This window comes from Pholcus phalangioides, unplaced genomic scaffold (genome assembly GCF_987345545.1).
Source record: "Pholcus phalangioides strain wild (caught in Gottingen) unplaced genomic scaffold, Ppha-v1.0 ptg000019l_1, whole genome shotgun sequence".
Lineage (NCBI taxonomy): Eukaryota > Metazoa > Arthropoda > Arachnida > Araneae > Pholcidae > Pholcus > Pholcus phalangioides.
Genome location: NW_028301612.1, coordinates 1852491 through 1876894, shown reverse-complemented (window position 1 = coordinate 1876894; position 24404 = coordinate 1852491). Strand labels below are relative to the sequence as shown.

The 24404-nt window shown below is 36.6% G+C and overlaps 1 protein-coding gene across 1 annotated transcript in view; it reads left to right on the top strand.

The window, feature by feature from the left end:
- Positions 1–792: 792 nt before the first annotated feature.
- LOC149071103 (patched domain-containing protein 3-like) overlaps positions 793–24404 on the top strand; it is a 75503-nt gene continuing 51891 nt past the window's right edge. The window contains exon 1 of the mRNA XM_089248165.1: positions 793–1282. Coding sequence (XP_089104291.1) covers positions 1267–1282 — 16 coding nt within the window. The 5' untranslated portion in view covers positions 793–1266. The remainder of the gene's footprint in view (positions 1283–24404) is intronic.

The following is a 24404-nucleotide window of genomic DNA, read 5'->3' as shown; positions in this document are numbered from 1 at the left end:
ACAATTTCTAAAACTGCACATGTCTTATTCCTATCAAATTAGTGCTCAAAAAACTTTATAACTAAGTAATTTTAAAAATGTGCAAATTGTCAACCTCCACCGCGAAATCTAAGCCTAAATTCAGATTTAGCAGAACGAATCTCTTGACATTAACAAGCTTACGTACAATAACTAAATCAATAATCTTCGTGGTAAATCATAATTACGAATTCAGAGACTTTTTATATTATAGGGGAAAAAAAACGAGAGAACATAAAAATTTCGGAAAAAAACCACTGACGCAACCTTTGCAAGCTTATTAATTAATTTTTAGAAATGTTCTTTCACCACGAGGAAACCACATCGACATAATACAGCTTTTTAATCGATCCCAATGGTAATAATACAGTAAAAAAAAAGCTCGTCTTATTTAACATAAAAAAATATTAATTATTGAAATTTCAGTGGCATGAATAAATAATTATTATTTTTCCTAATAAATACCATAGACGGATAATAATAAAAAAGTGAAAGATACGGAAAAAAATGTGCGGCATTATCTTAAAAAAAAAAAATAGCCATAAAAACAACCTTGAATTTTTTTTATTACTATTTATTTCTTCTATGGAATCAGAGAAGGAAAATAAAATATCACATCTCACTTGTAAGAGTTGAAATCCTTCAAGTGACATCACAAAAAAGCCGGTTTCTCTTTAAAAGAAAAATAATTAATTAATAAAGAATAAGAAAGAGGTAGAAGAGGAAAAACCTAAGAAAGAGAAGTTGTTGGTTAAGAAAAAAGAAAAAGTCAGCAATCCGGATAGTACGTTATTAACGTCAGGGCGCAGGTTAGTACAACACTCACTTCACTTACAACAGCTTCTTGGGGTCAAAACTTTATAACGCTCGCACGTGAGTGGAGAGCTATCGCAAGCCAGCCAAGCGAACCTCGGGCTAGGAAATAGGCCAAAGAGTGGACGTCGACGGTGAAAGTGGTTTCTTTGAGGCCTTTCAGTAGTCACGTTTCCAACACGGTTTAGTGAAGTGAGAGGACACATTGCGCGTGTGACTGACTCGCCTGTCAGCCCGCACGATCGGGTTTCCCGCGCGGGATCTCCCATCACAAAAAACATAAACAAAGCATTCATACCCGAGAAAATGATGACTATTAAGTGATCGTCACCTCAGTGGAATCATAGTGATTTTGAATAGTGTGGAAAATATCTGTGACTGTTTTTAATCTGTGAAGAAATTGTGTGAAATAATTGAAGATTTTTGAGATTCAACATGAAGAACGAAAAAGGTGAGTAATTTATTTTAATTGAATATTTCTCTGGTGTAATTATGGTTAGAAATATGTTTGTAAAAATTATTTAATATTGGATTATTTCTTTTAAATTAGAGAAATAATTGAATTCAATGAAAATTAAATGTGATTTTTTTGAATGGAATTCAATTTTATAAAGCGATTCAGCACTTATTAGTCCCAAAAAAGAAATTAAAAATTGAATTTCGTTTTAATAGAAAATCCCCATGGAGCAAAATATTTATAAAATATATTTTACCAAACATTTAACTACTTTTTATTTTGAAAAATAATTTAATGAGATTAAATGTCATCTTCAATGAATATTTCTTGAATTGATTGGATTTTAAAGGAATATGGTGCGTTATTAGTCTCAATATATATTTTTAAAAATTTCAATTTGTAATGAAGCCTTATTTTTTAAATTTGAAAATTTGAATCATAATTTAATACAATAAAAATTAAATTGCAGCTTCAATGAATATTTCTTGAATGAAATTGAATTTCGAAGCAATATGGCACGTTATTGATCTCATAAGTGTATGAAATCGGATTTATTTTTAATGGAATTTTTTCCTAAAAAGAAATATTTATATAATTTATTTTATTAAAAACTTTTCTTTCTTGCCTTTGAAGAATAATTGAATACAATGAAAATTAAATGTCATCTTCAATGCAATTTCTTGAATTTTGAACAATACGGATGACTATTATTCTTATAAAATATGTTTGAATTTGAATTTGTTTTCAATGGGATCTTTGCAAGAAAAATAATATTTTCAAAATCTATCTTACAGAGTGTTTATTTATTTATTTTTAATTCGAGACAAAATTTAATACAATAAAAACTGAATGCCATCTTCAATAAATATTTCTTGAAGGCAATTGATTTTTTTAAATATATTTATATTAGAGTTCGGCAATTTATTTGATTTCATAAAAAATTTAATTTGATTTTGTCGATTTTTTAAATCAAATGGGTTGTGATAATTTCTGAATGCTTGTATATATATTTGAAAACACCCCCGATTGAATATACATATGTACAGTCGAATCCCGTTATAACGGTATTCGTTAAAACGGGATTCGACTGTATAACAAAAGAATGTGATGAGAAATAATTGAATGCAATGAAAATTAAATGCCATCGTCAATGAATATTTTTGAAGGAAATTGAATTATATTATATATGAAACAGTGCGGAATATTCTAATCACAAAAAAAATATATTTGACTGTTTTTTTACATTTTTTAGTTGTATAAATTATAACACGTTCTGAAAAATACGATGGGGGGGGGGGATGAAGCATATACTGTATATATACACATTTGGAAACCCCCATGAAATAGAAATATGTAGAACAAAATTATCAATTTTTAGGAGAAAATTTTAAAAACTGGACAGAATTTTAGGAGAAAATAATTAGGAAAGAATTTAGCGGAAAAATTTTCAAACAATAAAATTTCTAACTTCTTATTAGAACCGATCTATTCAAAAAAAAATCTTTGAATGTGTAGTTTGAAGCACACACACAAAACTAAATTCCATTTATATATATACATAATTTACAGCCAAATCACAAAATTATCAAAAGCTAGAATCAAAAACTCGAAGAATCAAAACTCTTTAAAATCAAAAAATTATCGAGAAGCTAATTTCTAGTTTCTTATACAATTATTATTTTCAAAAAATATTAAAATAAATAGTTTGGAATAAAATGAAAGTAAATTTTTTAAATTTTTCTATGCATATGTATTCTAATGTATTCTGATTACACTTCTAGCGATCGATTCATCATTGAATTTGATAGTGATCTCATTAACGTTCTAATTAAATTACATTTCTCAATTGCAATTCACAAAATTTAAAAAATTCCATTTAAAAGAAGAAAAACCAGAAATTTGAGAAAAAATCCATCAACAACGTTACTGAAACGATCAGCGTTTTTGCTAAGATCAATTACCTTTAATAGTTTTAGAAAAAAAAAATTAACTTGTAATTAACGAATTGAATAAAGTTCAAATTAAAAGAAATATATTAATTACTTCAGATAAAGCCATTGGAAACGTAACATTGACGCGATTCGGGAAAAATTTGAGCAAAAAATCAATTAAAAGCCTAAATTAAAATGATAAATATTTTTGCGAAGATAAATTAACTTTTTCAGAAGGAAATTAAATTAATTTATGATCAAAGAGCCGAAAACACTTTAAATTAAAACAAATAATTTCAGATGAAGCCATTGAAAACGTAACATTGACATAATTTTTCTCTTGTTTTCTCGAGAGAAATAATTATTTTAGATTTTTCTTTGTTCTCACGTCATTTTAAAAGTGTTGATAATTGGGGAATAGCCTAGTTTTGCTGTTCTTTGTTCTTGGAAATTGTTTCTAACCTTTTTATACGAGAGTAGTGTTTATTGGTGCTTTGTCAGCGTGGAATCAATTCGTCCTCGACGAACTGATTCGTTTTCTCTTATTATGCGTGGCTCTTCGGATACTACGAAACGCAAAATTATTGATGTTTGAGCTCTCTCTCTCTGGTGGGAATCGCGTGCACGAGCACTTTTTTTTCCATACTTCTTGCACGATTCCACAGCGACGAGAATGGTAATTTTTTTCTGCGTTTCATTATTTATTTCATTTTAAATACGTGTCGACGCAGTTGGGCTTTAGTTTGTGCTGGTTCGGTGATGATTGACTCGGTCCATAGTTCCGTGCGGTGATGTTTCGAAGTGTTGAGCTTTTGTGACATTTTTAGAAATGCGTTGTTTTGCTACTTGTTGCGCATATGACGAGCGTCATTTAAGCAGTAGAGTTTTTTGTAACATGTATCGTTACTTGGTGGATAAGATGACTTGATTATCATTTTATATTGATTACTGATATGCGTATGATATGTGGACAAAGTTCGAAGTTGGACTCTGTGTGTTCTCGTGGATTTTTGTAGACAAATGGTCATGTTCGGTTTCACTCGACTTGCGCGTAAGTAGAAATTGAACACAACGCTTTTTTTTTTTTCGTTTTATACACCTCGTAATGTAACTCAGGTAATCCAAATGAAGATTTGCCGTGATCCAATTCGTTTTCTACTTGTTTCAAATTCTATAGTGATCCAATGTTTAAATGTAAAAAATTGTGTAAAACTAATATTTGTGGTAATAGAGTCATGTATTTCGTAATATTCAAAGTACCGAGACGAAAGAAAAACTAAAGTAATCAGAAATAAATCAAAGATTTTTGTCGATCGTAATAGAAAAAAGTACAGAAACATATTTAGGAAAAGCTTGTGAAAAATGAGAAAAAATTTCTACAATAACTAACTACATAATATTTTAATATTAAAAGAATGTATGACTTGAACAATTTATATACTTAAATGTCATTTCATTATGAATTTTTATAATGGAAGATAGTAATATATAATTGTGAAGCTGAAAAATGTAGGAAATATTTTCAAGTATATTATCAATAAACTTCATGAATTTTTGTTCTGAAATACAGCATTTCCTACCTTATCGGACGTCACGAAGGTGTTTTTAGAAGCAATTTTGGAGTCTTCCAACGCCTACGTCAGTTTTTGTTTCAAAAAGTCTTCAAGAGAGTCGACCATGAATACCATGAATATTATCGTAATAACATTCAAATATCAATTACCTAAACAAATTGCACTCCTATCAACTAATTAAATCGCATTTCTCTGGTAAATAAATTACATTTCTGGGGAATAAATTGCATTTATGTCAACTACTATTAAGAAACGATTCTAACTAAGAATTTAGCGACGGTTTTTTTACAAATATTGTTTATAGAATACGCAAGAAATGACGAATTAGATGAAGGTTAAAATTTTTTTCTTGGATAAGCGCATATGTTAATTTTTTGTAATATATCCATGCATTTTCTAGACTACGATGCTTACGCACATGCGACAGATAAGCCAAGAAATACGATAGTTATGATTTTTTGGTTTGGTTTTATAGAGAAGCCTGTCATCGTGCCGCCTCTGGAACATCCATATTATGAATTCAAAAAAATGACATCCATATTATAAACTTTTAAGAACCCCAGGGAAGTCGAATGCAAATTTTGGAAGCTCAGAGAAGCCTGCAACCTCCTCTGGAAAATATCCATATTATAAATTCAAAAATGTGATATTCATATTATAAATTCAGAAAAGAAAAGAGAGAGAGAGAGAGAGAAAGAAAGAAAAAGAAATCCATATTTTTTCCTATCTGCAAAAAATAAAGGGAAACCAAATACAGATTGCCCAGAGAAACAATTATAGAGTTTTCCGAATGTGTAATATGTATTTAAGTGTTTCCAAATAACAGAAAAATATGGTAGAAAATTGATTCGAAACTGGTCATTCTTTCAAAAAATTATAGTGCAAGCACGAGAAACAAGGAAACAAAAATTACGAAATTAAGAGGGAAAAATGAAAATACCACGAAAATTGATTTATTTCAATGGTTTTTTTTTTTGTATTTATTCGTCCAAAGTATCCGGGAAACTCATTGAAAATACATTTCCAAGAAATGCAGACAAAAAACCCCATCAAATATACAGACGAGGATGTCTAGCAAAAATAATGACTTTGTCTTATTATTCTACGTATTTCTCATTTTTTTTCTGAAATTGAATCCGCAATTTCACTATTGTTATTGAAAACCTTTCCTTATGTTTATCGTTAATGAGATCTTATATATATATTTCTTTCAATTATATATCTATATACATCACGATAGCTTATACGATGCTTCGACATTTTTATGACTAGAGTCCGATAAGAAACGTGATTCGGACTCGAATTTTCTCAGGTTGCTGCTATTTCCTCCAGGTTGTTGAAGTGTAATTTTTTTTTGTACCCTCTTTGGACCTTTTCCTTTTTCTTTTTTGTGGCTCTAGCCCCGTGATTACAATGCCCCCCCCCACCTCCCCTCACATTTACGAGAGAGACCCTTTCAAGTTATTAATTAAATTGATTTCTTAGTAAAATTATAGCGTCCAAAGCTTTTATGGATAAGAAGGATCTCTGGACCTGCCAATCTAGATCGGTTTCGGTCAAAACTTCGGTAGACGGAATCTCGACAAGTCACAATTCCGACATTACAAAACATTTTCTATAATCATCTTCAAAGAAAGGTGTGAAATATCGCCAGGGCCGGACTTGAGCAGGTGCGACCGGACGGTGCGAAGGGTGCAGCCGCACCGGGCCGCTGAATTTTAGGGACCGTAAAACATTATTAATTACATTTTGACTTTATCGTTTGACTTAACGTTAACAAAGCAAATAGCTTAAAATTCCGCCAAAAACCTCTAAAATCCAGACATCAACCCCCCCCCCCGGTCTAGGGTTTTCACATACCCCCCCCCCCCCCCCCCACAAGCCACGAGAAGAATGCAGGTAGAAAAGAAACCCTAGTGCCCGGGCGTTGGATAAATAGGGACGCTAAATTCTTCTTTTAAAGTTATTCAATATTACACGAAGGAGGCATAACGCATGCTTGACCGGCTGAAAGAATGTCTAGTTGTGACCCTGAGAGCGTCTGAGGGGCACTATCATCCAAATTTATTGTCAAATGCTTTTTTTTTCTCATGACCATGAAATAGTAGTTCGATATTCATTCTCGGGTGTCAATGTAAACCTGGCGTTCATTAGGGCGTTGTTCATTACTATTATTATTATTAATCACGTGCAATGGCTGCCTTTTACTTGATTTTCATCCGTGGCAGCATGGTTGAATATCCCAGGACCGCAAAGGGGGCCAGTGTAGCCATCCGGGTGAGAAATACTGCTGTAATGCGGTATTTATTTTTTTTGTGGCCACCGCTTCATATGCGGGGGGGGGGGGATCACTTTAGGAGAACGCGAAGAGTCCTTTTTGAGAATGAAACCGAGCATTTTATTCGTTTTTTTAACGACTGCTGAACAATATTCTGAAAACCTAAGCCGCTCGTCTATGAAGATTCCCAAATCGATGATCCTAGTTGCATATGGGATGACACCACCATTCAACTCGTAAGTGCAATGTGGGTTGTTCGAACAAAAATGAGCGACCAGACCATGCACTTATCCACACCAAAGGTCATGTTCCAATCTGCATGCCCATGCTGCAATCATATTCGAGTTCATTTGGAGCATCTCACTATCTCTTGGATTAGCTCACTATCTCTCTCATTAGCTTCACGTCCTCTGCGAATTCACTAACAATCCTATCAATACCCTGATCGAGTTTATCGATAAAAAAGTGAAAAAAGTATGGGCCGAAGGACACTTCCTTGAGGAGGGGGATGCATTTTTGACATTTGTCCAATCAGAAAATTTCCCATTCACCATAACCCACTGTGACCTATCTCGCAACTACGATTCTATCCAATTCAACAAGTTGCCCCCTTACATTATAATCCAGTAGAATCTCTCGATTACGGACACCCACAGGACCGAAAATTTTGCCCGCTAACGAGGATTGTCTGTTAATAAATAATAAAAAACACTGAATCTCCCGTTGACGTAATTCAAAAAAGGGCTCATTAATGGGAGATGTCCGCTAACGGAGAATGTCGGGTATGGGAGGTTCCACTGTATTAAAAAAAAAATAATAATAATTTATAAATATTTCTCTTAAATAAATTGATTTTCATTCGTTTTCAAAATGACACCCCTCCCCCGGTCATTGTACTGCGATATTATATTGTTGATTAGTTTTCCACATAAAAAAATATAATTGAAATTTTTAAATCAAATAGAAAAGATACGAAAAATTTTGATTAATTTTTTTTCCGAATTCGAACGCAATCGAAAAAATTCAATTAAAACATCACAACAAAATTATATAATTTTTCCCCCCTTTCCGAAGAAAAAGTAATTCTCTCATGATATCGTGAGTTATGATTATCCTGTATGTGTGGGACGAGACTTGAATATCAATAATTTCAAAGCGGGTTTATAGCTTCCCATTCGTCATCCCCTTTCGGTCATTTATAATAAGGATCATCCTTGCAAGATCTCTATAATGTATGTGTAGAAAAATTCGATTGGATTAAGGTTGTTTTTATGGCTTTCAATCTAATAAAAGTTGTCATCGCTGGTCTGAGAGAGAATATCCATAAAATGCCATTCAAAACGTATTCCCTTTCAGACCCTGCTGCCACACATTTGTGTGTGTGGTGGTTGATTTTTCTTCCTACTACTACTACTAAACCACACATACGCACATCTAGTCCATATTCAAATCAAATCAAATTTATTCATTTTCAACATACAGAGATTTAGATTAGTTTCTCAAAACATTCCTCTCCGGCACTTCTAACGAAGTAGAACATGTTGGAATGCGCTTGTAGGTGTTGGGAACCTGACGTAAAGTTTGCCTCTGTGTAATGGTTGTATAAGCGCTTTTCTTTCCTTTCAAACCGGTCTATCCGGTTTATATCGCCATTTACAATTTACTACCGAGTGAGTTCTGCCGGAAGTGTGAGTGTTGTGTGCACTTAACAGTCTGATTGCTTATATAGTGTTGCGTCTGATTTTCAGTGTTGTTGTCTATATTTCAGAAGTGAAGTGAGTGGAGCATAATGATTGAATATTTGCGCCATTGTAAGCCTGTTGCTCTCTATGGCGAGACTTTTCAACGGGGAGATCCCCTCGCATTCGCGCCTCGATGTTGAGAAACACAGAAAACCAACTTCCGCCGATCACTATGTCTAGTGCCATTTGCTCTTATTTTTTTCTAACTATGAATGAAGTGCAATGATTTAATAAGTGTATCGTTGTAGGCCCATTGCTCTCTGCGGCGAGACTTTTTAAAACGGCGCGATAGGCTCGCATTTGCAGAATTTTTTCTTTTGACCTGACCCTGATTTAAAGGACTGTGTAAGTTTTGAGTTAGAAATCCATCAGAAGAAAAATCAGTTAGAAAAGCTCCATCAGAGGGCAGCACTTAAAGTTTAACATTCCGGGGTTTTCGAGATGACTTCCAGGAAGAAGAGCCTCCGGGAAAAGTGTGGTTTATTACGTAAAATTTAGCAATAAAATTCTGGGAAATACTGTATGTGAAGATGAAACTCTGCATCATCTTGGCTGAAAAAATTTAAAAGAAGGGAAATATTCCTTCCCGTAAAAGCACCGATCCACGGACCAGCGGTTGAAATACAAGGTGGGCAAAAAGTCCGTAGAAACTTTAAAAATGAATAAAAACCGGAAAAATAACCGAAATAAAAAACGGTTTGCAGGATTAGCATCGCTAAGGTCACGGGAATTTTTTTTAAGACAGGAACAAAAACTCAAAAAACAGCCGATAGGTGACGCTGGTACGAGCAACATCGGTGCAAATATGCAAATGAGACGGTTATAAGAACTGGCGCTCCTAATACTCAACCAGTTCACCGTTGTAAACCGTGTATGTGGGCCTGCTGCACTCTGCCGTTGCTGGATTTGTGACTCGCCTGCAATGTGTTATCTCCTGCGGTGGGGTGGTGGTCATGTGGAACACATACTGCTGTAATAAACGATTTGGAGGCATTCTGTTCCTTATTTGCATATCTTTTCTTTGACTTGTGTACGTCAGTGCCACCTATCGGCTGTTTTTTGAGGGTTTTTTTTTCCTGTCTTAAAAAAGTTCCCTCGACCTAGCGATGCTTACCCTGTAAATCGTTTTTTATTGCTGTTATTTTTCCGGTTTTTGAGAATTTTAAAATTTTCTACGGACTTTTTGCCCACCCTGTATAACTAGAGCTTGCTTTCACGTGGTCACGCTGCTCATGAGCATTACCGACTTTAGGACTTTCAATTACAAATGGATGTATGTTTTTCGTCTATCATTAATATCTAAAATGTACCATTTAAGAAAACCTGACGAAAGGTTTGCACATTTACGTACTAAATTTTCGTTGTTACAAGCGGTTTATTGGAAATTTAAGAAAGGGAAAGAGTGTGTAGTTATAGGTCAAGTTGAACCAGTGGAAATGTACCGAGTTCAATTCTCTCGAATTCCAGTTTTTATGGCCAATTTGACAACAATGTCACAACGGTCTAGCGGCCCGGAAAGAGGTGAAATTAGAAACTTACCGAAGTTCACGCACATGATAGAGAGAATAGAAAAAAAATAATTGAATGAAATGCTTTTTTTTTTGGTCTGGTGGTGTTGTTTGATGGGAACAGGTCAGAGAAAAGTTGAGACTCTCTTGCTCTTGAACTTTCCAAGGTGTGGTGTGACGCAATCGATGACGTTTTTACGTTTTTTGTATTTTGTTTTTTTTCCGGTAAAGATCGTAATCTCGGCGTAGAAAATTTACTTTTTTTTCTTGTGGAAACGTTTTTATGTTCTAGAAAGTTTCTCCTTAAACTGGTCTTGATGGATGTTTGTGGTGTATGTCGTTCGTGTTTGGAAATAAGAGTTGATGTGGGAAGAGTTGGAAATTCTCGAACGTGACCGATGATAACCGATGCGGTTCGGGGGCCCACGCTTTTATTTCAACAAAATTATTCGACGAATGCTTATTCCACGATGCTATGCTATTCCCGAGTTAGGTTGGACTAAGCCCACCACGATATTACCTAATTTCAACCACCTCGATGGGCAATTTGCCTATATTGTGGCCTTTGTACAGTAAAAACCCACCAAAAGGTTTACCCTTCAGATGCGGTCACACCTCTTTTACGGTCAAATAATAATTTCCCGTTGTATAATAAAAGTATGCATTTCAGACTCCTTGTTAACGGTCACCCGCCCTTTTTACGGTGGAATTTTTTTTGTCTCACCGGTGTCCGCAAAATAGAGAGGTTTCACTGTATTTGTATTTATTTGCATTTGCATAAGAATTATATGAATACCGTGTAATACGTAGTTTCCATCCTTCGTGGGGCTAACAGGATGACACTATAAATGTGGTTTCTCGCACTTTCTCTCACTTTACTGCATACATGATCAACACATGACTCGAGGCAAATGTGGCTCTCGACCTCAAACAATTTTTAAAAAATGAATTGGGCGCGGCACGTTTTTATATCATTTAAGGGACCCACGGCACATTTCCACATCACTTGAGTGACCCTGCGACACAATTCCAGAGCACTAAATCATACTTAAGCGGAGTGACCCGTGGTGTAGTTCCACATCACTTGAGTGACCCTGCGACACAATTCCAGAGCACTAAATCATACTTAAGCGGAGTGACCCGTGGTGCAGTTCCACATCACTTCAGCTACGCATCACTCGAGCGGCCCACGGTACATTTGCAGATCACTCGAGTGGCCTGCGAAACGTTTGCAGACCAATGAAGTGGCCCGCACTCTCCTGAAGGTTGAGCACCCTTGCTTCTCTGCAAATCGGGAAAACAATGTGTCCGGTCATATGACTATTGGGCAATTTACTACCGATGGAATTGAATTATAATTCCTTATGTTTAAACGAAGTTCTACAGCATAGAACTCTATTACCGAGTGTTATTATTCCTTTCAATTCCTTCCGGGTGAGGTGACACGAGTTCACATGTATTGTACTTCGATCCCCTTTTCTTGTGGACGGAGGTAATTTGGCAGTGGCACATTATGAAGGTGCCGTTTGTCGTAGTAGCTGGAGAGGATTCTTGTACAGGCAAATGGAAAAAATATTGGAATGTAGTTTTCCTGCGACTTAATAAATTATACGATTATAAATGTGCGGACACCCCAATGTTTCACGTCACTGGTTCATACAACAGATACTATTAACGTATGGATGCACTTTCTACTGCGATCAAAGTTGCAACTCTCTCAAGAGAGAGAGATATTCGCAAATTTCCGGAATTCTTGGGGTCGAAATACCACGACATTCTTCCAAAAGAGCTGATACTAGTTCTGGATATACGTAGTTGGCTCAGGTTTCGGCCGTTCCAGTATATCGCAAAGGTGCTCAATGGAACTCTGATCAAGGTTCTGAGCAGACTTGTCCGATTACTGAACATCCATTTCAAAAAACAAACTGCGTACGGCACAGGCAGTTTGGGCTGATGCCTGATAATGTCGAAATAGAAACATGTTTTCGTCGAACTGTTATCTCACTGTGTGCAGAGCAGAAGTATGATTCTATGATTTAATACCATGCACAGGAACCAATGGTCGTACCAGAAGAAACAATTGCATAGCCATTAATCAGAGCCGTGAGAGTCCAAGGATGTCCTAATGCTCATAAGCAGATAGTGTATACTACATCAGGGCAATTTCGCCTAAACACATGAGCCCCACCCGTCACTATTATTTTCGAGCGTCAGCACATAAATTGGCGCACTTCCAGCCTGGTAGAGGCCACAGAACACAACTTTGCCTGAATGCTGTTAAGACAGCCCTGCTCCAGGTGGTTGGAGAACTGTGAGGCAACCTCATTGGGGAGATTTATTTTTTCCACCGGTTTATACACACGAGGTTCCTTTTTCTTCCCAAACATAGAAATAGAGCTTAAGGAAAAACGTGTTCTCATTACGAATCCCGTTGAGATTTTGAAAGTTCAGGGAAGTCGCTAAAAATTTGAAAAATCCATAGAAATGCTAATCTATTCCCGATATGAAATGGGAAAAATTCACAAATTTCTCCAAAAATAATTGTTCGTAATATCTCATGAAAAGCAAATGATGAAATAACGTATTTTTTTTTTCAAATAGAAGAAAGAAAAGACAAAAATATTGTCTTTTTTTCTGAGACACACGTGAGTCATGTGTCATCATGCTTCATGGGCGCGTGTCAGTGCTTAACCCCATGAGTTATCATCTCTCCATGACCCAAACAGAAGCTCAAAGAGCTTGCTTTTGTTTTCTCTGCCATTGTTCTCTCCGTCCATTTCTCCTTCTCTCTTATTTGTTCTAACCTCATAAATTTCCATTTAGAAGAACTCTTTTTTCCTTCATGTTGTCCGATCTGTCTGTTGATAGCGGACAAAGAATTCGCCATTCCTTAGGCGTGGAAATGCTTCGAGTTCCTTCAAATTTGAAAATGATCATGACCCTTCCCTTACATGGGTGAGCACATTCCTTAATAATAGGTTGGAACCGTTAGGCAAATTTTACATTTTCTCATGCGAGGTCAGCGAAGCGCGCAAGCTTTGAATTCATGTAAGTAACTCGATATTGTAAATGTTTGGAAGAGGAAAATCATATTCGACGAGACTCATACGCAAAAGCTTCTGCAGTATAAAATATGTTTGCAGCTTTGATTTGATTAGTAATAATCAGTTTTAAAATACCACTTTATTAATATATTTTTGCCTAAATATACATTGGGATTAATTGCAAGAAAACCAATTCATGTGAAATTTAGTAGCACTTGCGGGAAGTATTACTGCTTCATTTCTCTGACACGTTTCTTCTCTCTTGAAGAATTAAACTAGTGGTTTTTAACCAGGTCCACGGACTACTTGGGCGCCCTCGGAGAGGTTTTAAGGAGTCCTTGGGCTTGGATGAGAAAACAATGCACAAACTTACTCTTTTTACGTTATTATGTGCGGAACACAATTCATTAAGGGGTCCGTGGCCTACATCTTGTTGGCAAAGAGGGTCCTAACTTTTTTAGCCACAAAGAGGTTCACAAAAATTTAAAAACTGCATTAAACCTATAATATCTGCATAGAATAATTGTCTTACCTTAAATTGTTTCGGTTATATCCGTGGGAATGACGAATTTTCGGAATTTTATTGCAAACACCATGGAAAGTGAGTATTCAACACGAAATGACAACTTCTGATACCGGATAATTTGATCACGTGATTTAAGCCAGGTCGGTTTTAACTCCTTGTGAACATATTGTGAGCAAATACACGTGAATCACCACAAATTTTGTGTGGATATCTCAAAGTATAGTCTTAACCAGTTCTGAAGAGACAAAAAGTCAAATGCCACTATTTGACTACTATTTAACCGTAAATATGCATCGTATAAATATTCTTCTGGGGAATTTATAACGCAGTATACCTCAAAGTGTGTGTCGAGGGTCCTTGGAGCGTCCAGTGCCGTCTTAACGCATGGGCGTACCCGGTCACACCACAGGGGGGGCCTCATGGAAATGAGATCTGATTAAAAATTTTGAGAATGAGCATGCAAATTGATAGGAAGGAATTTCTAGCCAAGTAGCGGTTGGGGGGGGGGGGGGTTAGAAAAATTACTTCCCCCGGGAGCCCATGATGCTGTTAAGACGGCCTTGAGAGCGTCATCAATCTATTGATGGGGGGGGGGGGCCACGCAATGATCTGTCGATATTGATGCGTGCTATGAAGTGCTTATTTTTTATACTATTGTTGGGGAACCGCGAGTGGAAAACGTTTGAGAACCACTGCCCTAACCATTTATGTTGTCAGAATTATGCGTGTTCTGTGTTCTAGCACTGCCACCTCTCTTTCATATTTTCAAGTGAAAATGGCTAATGCCTGAACATCCCCCTCCCCGTCCCCCACTGTGAAAGTCAATGATTTCACATACGTTCACTGTGGAAGTTTTACTCCACACGTTCTTTCTGTCCCCCCCTCCAACAAAAATATGCGACCATCTCAAGATTTCCACCAGAGGCCACCGTTCTTCTTAACCCCCACCAGTTCCTGCTCTGTTAAGCCCCCCCCCCCCCACTTGAGATGAGATTATTATTATCTGAAAGGAGTCGTTTCGAGGAGGAGGATTCCGAGAGGAGTCGTTCGAATCCACTAATAGCCAGAGGCTCCTGAGCTATGGAATCACGACCCGAACTTAATCCGCAGGGTCTTTTGAAATCGGTCTTACGAATCTACTTACAGCCCGGGATTCTATAGCTATAGATCAGAACCCAGACTTACACGAGAAGGGTCACACAAACCCACTTACAGCCATGGATTCTTAACCTATAGGTCACGACCCAAAAAAACTTGATTCGCAGGAGCTTCCTAGATAAGTCGTGCAAATCCAAGTATAGTCCTGTTATAAATGCACTTATTGCGTCAATGGCTTCAGCGATCTCGAAAAATTAACACTCCCATGGGTCGCGAAGCTAATCTTGTTGTTGATTTTTCCGATCGCGAAGCAGATCTTGTCGTTGATTTTGTGTCGCAGCTGAAAAAGGTTTAGGACCCCTATTCTAAAACCTCATCACGGTCAGTACTCATCAAGTGACGTTGGAAAGTTACACTCGTGCCAGAAATCGCCAACCAGAATTTTCGTCTCTGTGAAAATTCAAGGCAGAAAAATGAACGTGATCCTCGGAAATAATCTCGGATCATCGCGCGCAACTAAAAATGCCCAAGATCCCAAAAATAAATATTACATTAAAAAAAAAAGGCATTTCACCTTGACAATGGCGATAATCCGCCGGATAAAGACGAGAAAAAAAGAGAAAAACAAAAACATGTAGAGCGTTTGTTATGGTGGTCATTGTTTTCGTAGGCATCTCCACAACTGGGAAATAAATGCTCGGCGTCCACGGCACGAGCGAGCGGACGCGAACCACATAAACGACCCGTTTGAAAATACTGGAAGAAAGCTGTTTGTTGGTTTTTTTTCCCATCCATATGGACGGCGAATATTATATTCTTGCATTTGACGTCGGTCGTCCCAGTTCCAAGACGAAATGCTTCCAACCGGAAGAGATTTTTGTGGCCGACTCATTTTACTTGTTCTTCTTTTTTTTTTTTAATGCCTGCCACATGCTATCAGCAATGCCGGTGGTAGGTAGATTGAAGAATATAACGCAATAACGCTCTCGGGGTTTAGTCGTCGGTTACGTCATGTACATAATGCCTATACTCGTATAGCAGCAGTTCGTTCGGTCGGAGGTGGTGCTGGTAATTTTCTCCGAGTCGCTACAAGTGTTTACGAAGGGAAGAAAGTATGTCCCAGAGCAAAAAAAAGAAGTGATTTCGAAACTAATTTTTTTTCTCTCGTGAGGAAGATGTGTGTAAAGGAACGTCCTTGAACGCCTCGAGGCTTCGAATTTTCTTCAGAGTATTTTTTTTTTCTTTTTGGTTCCTGAAATCTGACGATCTGCGATAAAATCTTCTTAACGCCCAATGTGTACTGCTCGTAGAACTTGACGTTCAGATCTATGATGGCAAGACCGAGAACGTGGGAAGTAGTAGTAATGCCATAATAAATACTGTCAAATTTTGAACAATTTCCTGCTGATATCCTAAAATTCCTGTTGAAGACGTTTGTTCAATACAGGTTATCGCAACTGTACGCAATGAAATTTCAGAACGGATTCGGAAATGACCATGAATGAGAAATTTTTTTTAGCATGGATCGGTTGGCCATACGACCCCCCCCCCCCATTTAACGGGATTTCCGTTTTTACGTGAATATTAACTGTTCCGACCAGGGCCGCAACTGGAAAGAAAAACGGACTTTTGATGGGAAAAATGGAGCAAGTATCCATTTTAACTCCCTCATTTTGAATGGGCAAAAAGTAAAGTTTGTGCTTTTCCTGGTCCAGCGCCTAGGGCACCAGCCTCCCCCCGGCCATCCCTCATATAGTTGTAATCCCGGTCCCGACTATTTTGTAAGAGGATGTCCCGTTTTTTCAACGAAGCTCACTTGAACCTGCAATCTGAACTGAAATCGTAGATAATGATACGGTAACTTTATTTATACAAATAAATTCATGATAACTCTATGACTCCGTAATCTCCATAATTACTTGGCTACTTTTCTTCGCATGAACTTTTGTATGCTTTGTATGTATTCTTTCATTCCCAGTGTGAGTGCATTCATGCTTTCTAGGGTTGTGTGTGTATACAAATTAATAAATAAACACTATATAAATATTTATCTCACGTACTATATATTTGTCACGTTGAACGGCTTTTTTTTTCACCCAAAAAGAATTTTTTTTAGCATTTTCATCCGTGACTGACGATTTTTTTAACCGTCAGTCACGGATGAAAATGCCAAAAAAAAATCCTTTTAAAATTCCCACGTAAATTCGAATTTTCTGTTGCCATGAATATGCAGTAAATTAGAATGTGTTTCATGAAAATGATGATATATTTGAAGTTATTAAATTTTCATCCACATCCACAATTTGAGTTGAATCCGTAGAAAATACGAGGGGGGGGGGGGAGTCGGTGTCACTGAAAAATGGTGAAAAATACGGGATACATGGTTGCACTATGCATTCCAGTCTTTACATAACGACGATTAAACGTGCATTTCAAATTAGCGTTAGTCAGTGTGAGGGCGAGTCCACGAGAATCAAATGCACGTGTGATTTCACTGCTCTGATTCACCCTCACGCGCATCTGGTGGAAGTAATTATTGCTTAACCCTTTGTCATTAAACACCCTGAAAAACGTCACATCTCTTTTAATGGAGTAGGCTTTCTTCCCATTTTCAGCAGGTGCAAAGATAACGGCAAGTTTCCATTGAGACATCAACTTTACAAAATTTCTGTGCTTGTCAGTGCTAAAATAAGAGGCTTTGAATGCCGCTGAAAGGGTTAATTGAGATTTTTCTCCTCCCACCTCATCAAGTTTTAACATCTTTTTCAAATGATGATGAAATTTCCCGTTTTTAACAGACGTTTGGAAATATTTTTATGGAACTATTTGTTTTTAGGGATCCGAATGAAAACGTCATTTTGGAAAAAAAAATATCGATTTTTATTTTTTTTTATAAAAGCCTGTTCTTCTAAAATAGGCCTCGTTTTGTTTATACGACGCTCAGAACCAAAGTTACGTGTTACGTTCACTTTAGTGTTGCGTTTTTACATACAAGTAATTCGTGAATAAAAACTAAACGCGTTTAATGAAAAATGCTATTTTAGACATTTTATTGGAGTTTGAAACACGATTTCTAAACATCCATTCATTGTATCATTAAGAAATTATAATATGATACTCTGCTATGTATTGCCGAGGTTATAAACTAAAATCTAAGGTCTATCACATATATTTGTCTAATTACAATGTTTTATAGGCGAAATGCCGAATGAAATTTCCAAAAATTCACACGTAGCCTACATTAACAGACTTGAGTGTAACTCTCTTATATGAGCAAATCATATAATCACTTAAAGTTTAGTTAATAACCTGCACCATTACTAGCTGAATGTACTCTGAAAATAACGAAACATTCCACTGATAGAATTTTTCGTAATCGTATTTGGAATATCGCATGAATTTTGCTTAAAATTGACGAAGATGACTTTTTCACAGAAAATGACATTTGATAGTCCAAAATTTATTATTGTTTACATTATTTGGGACACTGTATCAAAAAATACTATTAAAGTTCATTCCAGTACCATTTTAAAGAAAGGAAGTCGGATACTAAAAAAGTCACAAATCTTTGGAACTCCCCAACGCACATAAAAAGTTATATAGCAAACACAATAATAACTTTTTCTACCACTAAAAATATATTTTACTTTCCGCTGCATGTGGTGTCGACATATTTCTGCATCAAGAAACAAGGTACTTCATTCTTAAAACGGCCTCTCACGACAACGAGAAACGCCCCCCCCCCCCCACGTGAATTCTATGTCTCAGCAGAACTCATAAGCTATACAAACTGCAAAGGGACAAACGTCCTGAGGTGTTTCTCATTGTGAGGGGAGCCGCTATAATGTACGAACTGTGTGCCAATTGAGCCGAAAAAATGAGCCTCTGGACTATGATTCCATAAATTGAAATTACACAGTTGAAATATTTTTTAATACGGTTTCTATCATTTCATATGAATTAAGATGCATATAAATGATAACTTTTTTGTTTTAAACAATTTCTAAATATTTTTAATTTCAAAGTCCGTGGAACTTTAAAGGTTAAGAACCCCTGATCTCTAGAGCATGGAGTTCGGTTGTGCTGTAGTCACAAAAATATAACTATTGCGCAATAATTAAGTCATTAAGTGAGCATACAAAATATACAGGCTGGTTCAAAAATTCACTATATTTTCTATTTAATTTCTGTCTTATTCTGTGGCACGTCTCAAGGCCTCCAACACCCCCCCCCCCGCTTCCCTCAGCAACCTTTATTAGACGACAGTGTGGTTCTCGGACCATCTTTTACTGAGGTAGAGCAGTGTTTCTTTACCCATTCGGGACCTCCTCATACAGTCATCCAAGAAGTACCTTTTTTACTCTGTAATTACTTAATTCATTTCTGGTGTAAATTCTTATTTTTTTACAAGAAAGCTGATTTCTGGGCCCCCCTGGGCTAGAGATCAGTTAGCTCTTTTTTTGTGGTGGTTCCATGCAGAACCGTCTAAACATCATGGGCCCCGAGAGAAATGATGTTCTCATGCCCCCCCCCCCATATTTAATTTGGAAGTAACAGCTTACATATTTGCGTACTTATTCGCAAGAATCACAGAACCAGATCTCATGATATAGGATCGCTGTCCTCCAAACCATGTTTTCAGATGGACCTGATTCTGTGGGCAGTTTTGCTGGTTTCGGAGCGTGGCAGCCTCAGATCGATAAGGTATTCATTCACCTAAAGTACCGAAGAGTGTTTTGGACGTGTCGCGAGTTCCGATTCGTCCTTGTCAGAAACTTTTCTGACGCGGAGGTACATTAGAAAGGTGACAACCTGACCACAGAAAATGCATTCTACCGCAGGGGAGGGGGTATCCACTCTGAGGGGTTAGCGCATCAACCTATCGGCGAATAATGCGAAAAGGGTTAAATGTCGAACGCTGCCGTTCGGAATCGGTGATAGACTGAGGTCCCGGTCTGATTAACCCTCGTGTGCAGAAATGCCGCCTGGCAGTCGATTGGTTAGGTGGGCTAGCGTCTTTGGGTACGAACATAGTGCACGCTGGATTCCGATTCTGCAAGTCAGCGTCGTTGCTGATTGATTAAAAACCTGAATCAAGTTTTTTAACCAATTCGTAATGGCGTCGACTCGTAGAATCGGAAACCAGCGTGCACTATGTTCGTACCCCCTTACTGTGCAGGTGTGGGTTCAAATCCCGGTTCGAGTATGGATGTTTACTAGCATTAACAAACTCCCTGGACAGATCATATAGGATCTCTTGGGAATACGTGGGGATCATGTTAAAAAAATAACCGAAGTGCGACGAAAATGATAAAATTCTGCTGGATTCTGAAGGCGGTCAAACTCAACACCCACCAGATTTATTTGAAAATATTCATTTCTTCTCAGCCGAATGTTTTTCCACAGGTGTCTGTGGTCCCACACATTAACCACCTGTCATTTCTCCACTTTCACTTGATTTTCATCCCCCCCCCCCCTGCTTAGAGAATATCCCAGAATGGCAAGGAAACCATATGGCCCCACACTGAGAATCCTTGATCTAGAGCCTTTCTTGATCCCAACCTTTCTGAAAACAAGAGCCAGTGAAATGTCTGAAACAATTTGACGGACCACTTGTGCCCCGTATTACGAGACATTCCTGTAATTTTCGTTCTTCCGATTTATTTTTTATGCATTTGTGTCCAGTTTTTCAACGATAGTTAATTAGATTTGTAATATTTACCAAATTCGTGAATACACACACAAACACACAACACACACGCACACACACACACACACACAGCGTTTACATAATATAAATGTTTTTATGCGATAATTATACGGCAAAAATGATAAATATTTATCTCACAATGTTTGTTAAATTTAAAGTTCTGTCCGTCAATTTTTTTTATATTTTATAATGATTGGTGATTGTGCGTACTTTTGACATTGTTTTTGATGACATTTGGCGATGTGCCGTATATTTTACGAACTATTATTTAAGATTCCGTAATATATTATTGGCAATAAGATTCCGTATATATTCACCAAATTTTATTTTTCTAAATGAAATATGGTCATCAGATCATTTAAATATTTTTATCGTGAAATATATCTTTGTTTATGGCGATTTGTAGCGGCCCTTCACACAATTGTAGCAGTAATTGGCAAATTGCATTCAAGGCAATAAATTGCAATTTTTGGCAAAATTTAATCATATCCAGTGTTTAGGATAGCTATTCCCTGCATTCTCTTCGATGATATAAGGTGAACCTAAGTATGAAGACTTGTATTTTTGAATGGATATTACTAACATCAACAGGGGCGTCGGAAGTGTTTCTAAACTGTGGGTGCTCGTCTTTACTTTTATATCGGAAATTATAATTTCTGAATCAATTCTGGGGGTGCTCGGATCCATGCCATAAATTACTGTGGATGCTTGAGCACCCACAGCACCCCCGGCTCCGACGCCACTGAACATCAATTACTACTGGTGAATAATTTTATCAAGTCTGCATGTGAACCGCCTATGCCACCGTTGCGGACTATAAGTTGAGAAACGCTGATCTAGAGCGCTATCAAGTAGCACCTCCTATCATTCTCTTTCTGGTCATGCTTTCCTATGTGGGCATAGCTCGTTTAAATTTTTTCTTAAGCAAAGTTTCGAACCACCCTGTACAAAATTTGTTATAACATACAATTCAAATGAATTTCCTTGATCTTTATTCATCCAAAAGAAGACCATACCTTGAAAAAATTTAGTCTTGAATTCCCCTAATTGGTGTGGGATGGAACTTGAAAGGAGAAAACATTTCCACATCAATTAGACTTGATCGATCAATTGCCACCTCGTTTCTCCCATAGGAAAAAAAAAACAAAAAAACGCGAGTTTCACTCTTTCTTTTGTAAATGGTTTTCCCTCTTCCTCGTGGACTTGAAACCTCATTTTTCGTGTCCTGAAGGATGCCCGTGTCCAGTTCCACGCCATGCAAATGCAATATTACTTGCATTGTTTATGTCGTTCTTAATGAACATTTCTTTCCCCCGTTTGCACGAAAAAAAAAAAGGGGTGTATCGAATCTCTATCTACCAGAAAGAATTATCCTAAAAAAGAAGTTCATAGGAAAAATGGTTCAAGGTCTTAAGAAAAAACCACTTCCTTTTGAGTCTGCGGTCACTTCCTGTAAAGAAATATGCGATTTATTCCATATTTCATTGAAACACGTGTGTGTCAAAACATTTGTGTCGTAACATTTGCTTGTCGACACACGCACGTTCTGGTAATTACGACTTCATCATTACCAGCTGGCTAATTTTCTTCGTGCGTTACGAGGAAAAATTCGAATTTCGAATGTAAAAAAATTAATTATTTTTCCGAGGGGATTTTAGTATTATTTCACATATTCTCAAATTTTCCTTGTGCTAATATTCGTCGTACGAGGATAATCACGTGATTGTAGATTATGGTCGTGGACTCCGAAACAAAAGCCCCCCCCCCCCCCCCAGCATCCATTAGATTGCCACATCTGACTAGTGTTAGATTAAGAAATCCGAGGTATATGATGATAATATATGTATTATTGAATGAACTGAAATTAAATTAATAAATGAATGTGTTTTTTTCCTTCTTCTTCAATGCATTGCTTTTTTATGCTTAATTGTGAGAGAAATTTGCATACATATGTTGATCATTTACGTACAAATGATGATTTTCGTGCTGATTGCTTATTATTTGAGCACATTGTATCAAGCATATTTATTTGAGCACATTGTATCGAGCATATTTATTTGAGCACATTGTATCAAACATATTTATTTGATTGCATATTGTATCGAGAAAAAACGCAAGAAATTGGTATCATATAAACACTGCCAATTCTAGCCAATTGTCAGTGATATCTTCAATAATATTACCAATTGTCAGCGATATCTCCAACAATATTGTCAATTATCGTCGAAAGTGCCGGTCATTGCAAAAAATGTTGTCAATCCCATGCGAAATCGCAATTACTGACAATAAATTACCCTTGGCTGTAGGAAACCTCTACAGCAAGTTTTACGAGAAGCATTTTGCGCGAGCAAAAAACGTAACAAATATGTGAGATGAATATTTGTACTCATAATCATACACAATTTATGAATTTTGCAAATTATCTTCTTCCCCTGGTTTTAGTATTTGAATCAAAACAAGCTTTGTTGGAAAAAAAAACCCGGATATTTGTTTAGAATTTCTTGCGAAACGGAAGAAAAAAGATAAAAAAATGTGTCGTTATATCCGAGGTCGTTGCGTTTTCATCGACGTTATAAGCGACTGTTTCATTAACATTAGTCCCCATCGGAATCAACCGAATAAGTGAAATTTTGGATCTATACGTTTTTAGACATGTTTTTCTTTGTCTTTGAAAGCTATATTAAAGACCATAAAACAAATATCACAAAACTGAAACCGCCGAGGTCATTTAACTTGTTTCAGGATCGAATAGCGCATAATGTAATTTATACCCTGAAAAAATTCGGATATCACTAATCATAATGATAAATCTGGTAAATATAAGTATTATAAATAGCTTAGGAAGAGAAAAACAAAAAATTTTCGGTCTTTTTTAGAAGGATGTATTAAGAGGAAGGAATGCATGTTCTTTGCTGGTTTTTTTGTTTTTTGGTTTCCAGTCCAACCGCAACCCGTTCACCTTCAGTTTATCCTTGATAATTGTCATAGATAGGACTGGACGGACCGATGGACCAGTGGAAGTTTCTAGAACATGAAAACCAGCTAGATTGGCTAGTTAGAGTCAAGGTCCGTTGTATGTATAAAGAAAGAAAAATGAAAGGTGGCGGTAAAATTATGGAGGAAATAGACTCATCATATGAGACAGATTCCTTCCGATAACATGGAAAAACAAGTCGAAAATGACCGTATTGTACCGATATTTTAGAGAGGAATTTCAGTAGAGAAAGCCCTCCCCCCCAATTACGTACTGTGTTTGTGAAATATCAATAATATGGGGGAAGAGTCGATATTGTTGTTATTCTCAACAACTCGATAGTTGTATCGTTGCCAAAATTGCGGTTTTCTTTCTATTCCCCTTTTACGTCACCACAAATTTATATGAATTCATAATTATTATTTATACTTGGCGGTTAAAAAAAGAAAAAAATTAATGAATGAAAATATAAAATGTTCTAGAACGTCACAAACAAAGCTATTAAAGGTGTTCAATGTTCTTACGATTGGCTGCTTGGGAAAGAAAAGGATCGTCGCCAAGGTCATGGTAAAAAATATACCGCATCAAGAATATTCGGTTCCATCACATGATTGTCTTCATTGATAATTATATATTATTATTCATATGAGATTATTATTATGTTTTCCAAAGTTTCATCATGTCAGTCAGGAACCGGGACTATAACGGGTACCTTAAATATTATATGCTGA